The sequence below is a fragment of the Sander vitreus genome, chromosome 5 (genome assembly GCF_031162955.1).
Source record: "Sander vitreus isolate 19-12246 chromosome 5, sanVit1, whole genome shotgun sequence".
In the NCBI taxonomy this organism is placed as follows: domain Eukaryota; kingdom Metazoa; phylum Chordata; class Actinopteri; order Perciformes; family Percidae; genus Sander; species Sander vitreus.
The window spans coordinates 3,942,523-3,948,370 of record NC_135859.1 but is presented as its reverse complement, the minus strand read 5'-3'; the positions used below and the strand labels follow the sequence as shown (position 1 = coordinate 3,948,370).

Genomic DNA, 5,848 nt, shown 5'->3' with positions numbered 1-5,848 from the left:
TCTGTATTTTCTCTAGCCAGTAGTCTGGCATTGCCAGACCTATCTCCATAGCGCTGTGGAGTAAGATCTGGTTAAACCACAGAAAAAAAAAAACTCTGGGTTGTTTGCATTTCTTTAAAGTGCTCATATTATGCTTTTTGGCTCTTTCCCTTTCCTTTATTGTGTTATATATCTTTTTGGTGCACGTTATAGGTTTACAAAGTGAAAAAGCCCAAAGTCCCCCCCAAAGGGACTTACCATCTCCAACAGAAAACACTGTTCACACACTGCTCCAAACAGCTCTGTTGTAGTCCAGCCTTTACTTCAGAGACAAACGTGGTCACTTTGGAACACACGTTATAATGCTCGCCTAGCTGCTAGCATGGCACACCCTCATACTCTGCTTCTGACTGGCTAGTAGTGCTTACCTAGCTACTGAGCATGTGTGACTCCCAATAAAGATGGAACAGAAGTGTGATGCCTCACTCTGTAGCTAAAACAGAGAGCTCAACACACAGGGTGAAAAGAGGAGCTGCAGCAATGTGCAGTACAACAAAAATATGGTGTTTTTTGAAAATTAAACCATGTTAACCTATTCTGGTACAACCTCTAGTTTACAATTATGAACCTGAAAATGAGCATAATATGGGCACTTTAAGCCAATCACAATCGTCTTGGGCAACGCTAAGCTCTGACGCAGCGACGGTGGCTCTGCAAAATCGTCTCGGGGAAGGAACTTGTTGTAGTGGAACATTTGCATCACCGCAAAAAAATTATGCCACATCAAATGCCACATATAATATTAAATAAAGTTAACTGTTCACACAACACAGTAACGTTAGCCATTTAAATTAGCTGGATACATGGTTCAACCTCATTAGCTCTTACCAGTGTATCGCCGTGTGTACTTCGTCCACAGAAATCCTCTTCAAAATGTCCCAGTTAGAGGGTAAACGCCGTAAACATATTCTTTGTAAATCTTTACAATCAGTCCCCGAAAGAACCAAGCAGGCCTGCCTTGTTGCGCGATCCAAATTTTCTTCGAAACTTGCCATTTTCAGTGTGTAGCTCGCTAGCTCGAAGTTTGTTGTTGTTGCCCGTGGCGAAGGGATTTTGAGAACAGCAACACACAGAGAGCAGAATGTCAGGCAGTAATCCTAAAAAATGTACTCTTGTCGATCCATGACTATCTAGCCAGTAATCAATGATCCGTGACACTACTTTAAACAGACTGAATACAGTGTTGTAATATCTTGAGTTATGAATCGTGGTAGTTCAGGTCAAGCCATGTGATTAGTTGAAATTGCGTTCCAACCAGGATGGAAATCCCCATGGAGTACGGCTTGTTGTTCTTTATGGGAAATGAAATGAAATTACTGGGCTTACTAATAACAACCATATGAACTCCATTGTCTTTTTGTTTTCTCTGTTTTATGCTGGCTATCTGACAAACTGCTCGAAAACACTGAAATTAGTGTCGGTGCATCTGCAATACTTAATAAATTGGAGTGTGCGACCGTTAACGCGAAACTGAAGATGTCGTTCACTGTCACGGCAAAACACATGAAAATTGAATCACGTAAATTGGCTTCAATCTGGAAAAATATGAATCAAGCCCAGGAGCAGTCGCAGTATGGTTGCTATAATGCAATAAAGTCATTAACATACCAGCAGTGTTCATAGACAGACAGTTATTATTATGAGTTGAGTGCACCTATTTATAAGAACCGGGTGGATCCAGATTCCTAGAGTTAATTCTTCATAGTTGATCCTTATTGGGGTCATTTGTCTTTTGTCGCACAGTGCATAGTGTCAACATCTGTCCTACAGTATTTGTATTTGGCTCGTGGAGGTCACTGACACAGATTTTCACTCATACATATTACAGCCTGGGTATCAGGGTGAGGCCAGAAGACAAACCGCGCCTCCTCCCTTTGTCCCGCCCCTGTTTATGAATGCGGGCCCTTGTGATTGGACGGCGGCTCAGTGCTTTGAAATCCCTCCCCTCACATCGTCAGTATGTGGAAGAAGTGAAGCACTGTGAGACTGCTGCAGAGGGACAGAGATACGCACGCCGGAGGACTCTCACACACCAACCTCTGCGGGGATATTCCTTCACTTGCACTCCGTATTTTGATGAGCAGTGGCTACTTATAGTGTTTTTCTTTTTGCTTCATTCTTCTTTTTTTCAACACTGGATAAAGGAATATTTAGGAATAATTAACGAGTGATACTGAAGAGCCCAAAAGAGGATGACATTTGGGCAATTTGTTCCTCTTTAGAGACAGCTTGGGTCCGACACGGAGGACGCGCACTGCGTACTTGTCATTCCGGATTACCGCACTATCTTCTTTTGAATTTGATCATCATGAAATGTGCTGGTGAATGATTTTCAACCCTGCGTCCCCTCGTTCCGTGCCGTCGTCCCTCCTCGAGACCCGATCCAGATGAGAGACCCCCCCGGTGGACCTGAACCGCTTTTACGCAGACAGTCCCCGGAGCGCAGCGGCGATCAACGCCGGACAGGAGCGGAGAGACCGTCCGTTTCCATACCCACTCCTTGTCCTCCAACGGATCCCTTGCGTCAGGCTCAGAGGCTTCCTATCCGGATCGTAAAGATGTTGACGGCGCACAGCGGCCACTTGCTGCACCCGGAGTATCTCCAGCCCCTCACATCCGCGCCAGTCAGCATTGAAGTAAGTTCATTAAAATATAGATGACATGTTCTCCGAGATCTGTTGGTGTCACCTGATGTCGTCTTTCTTCGTAATATTAATCAGATAACATTTAGCTCATGGCGTAGGTTTCTGTGAGTGTTACTCTGACAAATATATGCGCCATTTTACGCACAGCGATTTGTTGGCAAGTTCGCAAGGCACCAGAGTTCAGAAATGTAAAATTACTGCAGTTGCAGTTGTTACTGTTTTAAAAGTAATATAATAACCGCTTTATTTTACTGATATATTATAATTACATTTTTTCTTTCCAAATGTTTATGGGAGCTTTTTCTTTTTTTTCCTTTCTTTCTTAAACTTTGGATTAACTTTGTTTATGTTAAATATAAATACACAACTCAGGGTTGATGTGGACTTTGCTGGGTTTTCTATAATATATTTAGTTCATGGTTTGGCTAGTAAAATACACAAACAAAATATTATTTTAATGATTGCATATTATAACTATAATAGAGTGGATATGTCTTATGATGCTACATTTAAATCAGCACAAAAACAGTTTGTTCACCGTCTTGCTCTCTTTTTCCCTTCTCAGCTGGATGCCAAGAAGAGTCCTTTGGCTCTGCTGGCCCAGACCTGCTCTCAGATTGGCAAGCCAGACCCCCCCTCCTCTTCCAAGCTGGCCTCCCTCTCCTCAGGCAGTCTGGGAGAAAAGGAATCGTCCAGCCGATCTTCCAAGTCTGGAGAGCAGCACCATTCCCTGGAGGACAAGTCCAGCTTCAAGCCTTACTCCAAGTCATCAGGCGACTGTCGTAAGGACGTTCTGGGGACAAAGGGGCCTTCAGATAAAGCAGCTTTCAGGTTGCCAAATGGAAGCTCCGGCAGTGGCACAGCTTCATGTCCATCCTTTCCTCCCCATTCACAGTCACCCAGCTCCAGCCCTCCTCCGCTGCACACTACGAGCCAGTCACACAGACAAAGCCATTCCCCCTCCACGCAGCCCCCATCACACTCCCAGGCCCCGCACATGGACAACAAACCTGGGAGCTCAGAGCAGTCCAGCTCGGACACTAATAACAACAGCGCTGGCAAAAAAGACACCGATGCAGCGAAGTCGGGGATGGATGGGGCTCAGTTAGCCAACTCCAGCCACATACGGGCCAGCGCCAACTCCAGCAATGCCAGCTCTGCCAGCAGCCCGCGGCCGGAGAGCAAGGCCGACCTACAGGCCTCCTCACAGCCTGGCTTGGGCTCTGGGCACATCGCCCCTGTCTCCCCTTTTAAACCTGGACATTCTGTCTTCCCCTTGCCGCCTGCTACCATGGGCTACCACGGCTCCATTGTTGGGGCCTACGCTGGCTACCCCTCCCAGTTTGTTCCCGGCTTGGATCATACCAAGTCTAATTTGGGGTTAGGACTTCCGGGGAAGCATCCCAGCTCCAGCCCGCTCACTGGAGCTTCACCTCCGTCCCTGATGCAGGGCTTATGTCGGGACCCGTACTGTCTGACTTACCCTAATGCACCCCACCTGGGAGGAAGCAACTGCTCCACCTGCATCCACGATCCCTCCAGCCTCAAGTCTGGTTTCCCCCTGGTTTACCCCTCCCACCACCTCCATTCCCTGCACCCCAGCTCCTTGTCTTCCAGCACCCCACCTTCCATGTCCCACCCCCTCTACACCTACGGTTTCATGCTCCACAACGAGCCGCAGCCTCACGCCTGTAACTGGGTGTCCGTCGGAGGCCCCTGCGACAAGCGTTTCGCCACGTCAGAGGAGCTACTAGCCCACCTGCGCACCCACACAGCCCTGCACGGCATGGTGGACAGCAAGCTGTTGTCGGCCTACCCTTCATCGGTTTCATCGACAGCCTCTTGCCATCTCCACCTGCCCCCCCAGAGCAGCCCAGGAACCCTGCCCAGCTCCTTCTCCCTCAGAGGCTCACCTGGCTTGGGCCTGGCTCGCTACCACCCTTACAGCAAATCCCACCTGCCCGGAGCGCCAGGTTTCCCTATGACATCCCTCCCCTCCTCCACGGCCTATTACTCCCCGTATGCCCTCTACAGTCAGAGACTGGGCTCAGCCTCGGCCCTCGGATACCAGTGATATCAGAAATAGTGTCGACGCCCACAGACTGCAGGCACCGGCTTGGACTCTCCAGAGCGGCCCTGAAGATGGATTCTTAAGATTGGGGTCATGCCCAGTTACAGGGCATCCTGCCTGCTGGCCTGTCTGCCAGGAATACCACCTGTTAGCCTCAGGATTGGGACTGGCGCTCCAAAAGGCAAAAAAAGCCCCTGTGATGGATTGTCGACAGAACCAACGGACTCTAGTAATTCAAGACGGCAAAGACACAGAGCTTGAAAAAAAAATTATGGAATTGTGGGATTATTACAACAGTCTTGATTTCGGTTTTTGGTTTTGTTTTTCTCAATATCTGTCTCCCGGAACGGAAAGTCTGTATTTATTTTTCACTCAAGCGCTTCTTATTCAAATCTGTGGGGGGAAGGGGGGAGGGGGGGGGGGATTTTTGCTGTCCAAATAAATTGTTCTGAAATATTCTAACTGAAAAGTATAGTACCATTATGCCTATCATACACTCTAAAAAATAAAAACCTTGCACCACGATGAAGATGGACTGTGAAGCTTTATTCTGGGGATCTCCTTTCCATCTCTGCTGTTGTTTTTTCCTGCATTATTATTCAGACTCTGGAGAAGTGCATGTCCATGAGCATTATCTTGAACAATGCCATTATTTTTATTTGTAAATATGCAAAGATGTCATATTTTTTCAAGCTTACTTGGGGTCAGCAATTTGGGGTCACAGACGCAAATGGTACAACGATAAGAAAAGATAACATGAATAAAAACAATTAATGATGGCTGTGCTATCCAACCAACAGGAAAAAGGTCTAATTTTGTTAAATAAATGATACATGATTGCACGTGACCTCGTTTTCTTCCTTATTGTTAGCTATATATAGTACTGTGAAGTAGCTTTTTGTCACAGAGGATGGAGTAAATCTTGCCAGACTGCTGCACTGCACTTATCTCGCTCTATCTATCATTACGGCTGCTACAGCCACGCTATATGTGGCTATTTGCAATAATTCACGGCTCATATCAGTTGACAGGGCTGTCCCAAGGAGGGCAGGCCGGGTCACATTAGCCCTGTTAGCTAGTCTCTGAGGACTTC

At 47.0% G+C, this 5,848-nt stretch overlaps 1 protein-coding gene across 1 annotated transcript; it reads left to right on the top strand.

Moving 5' to 3' along the window:
- Nucleotides 1-1,994: 1,994 nt before the first annotated feature.
- znf703 (zinc finger protein 703) lies at nucleotides 1,995-5,597 on the top strand. Its single transcript, XM_078250096.1, has 2 exons — nucleotides 1,995-2,675; nucleotides 3,250-5,597. Exons 1-2 carry the CDS (start codon nucleotides 2,427-2,429, stop codon nucleotides 4,756-4,758), a joined length of 1,758 nt encoding a protein of 585 aa, XP_078106222.1. The 5' UTR covers nucleotides 1,995-2,426; the 3' UTR covers nucleotides 4,759-5,597.
- Nucleotides 5,598-5,848: the final 251 nt, after the last annotated feature.

Excerpts from the sequence above, each read along its gene's own strand:
- znf703 (XM_078250096.1), top strand. The coding sequence starts at position 2,427 with ATGAGAGACCCCCCCGGTGGACCTGAACCGCTTTTACGCAGACAGTCC. Across the intron at positions 2,676-3,249 it reads CCGCGCCAGTCAGCATTGAA|CTGGATGCCAAGAAGAGTCC; the intron begins GTAAGTTCATTA and ends TTCCCTTCTCAG.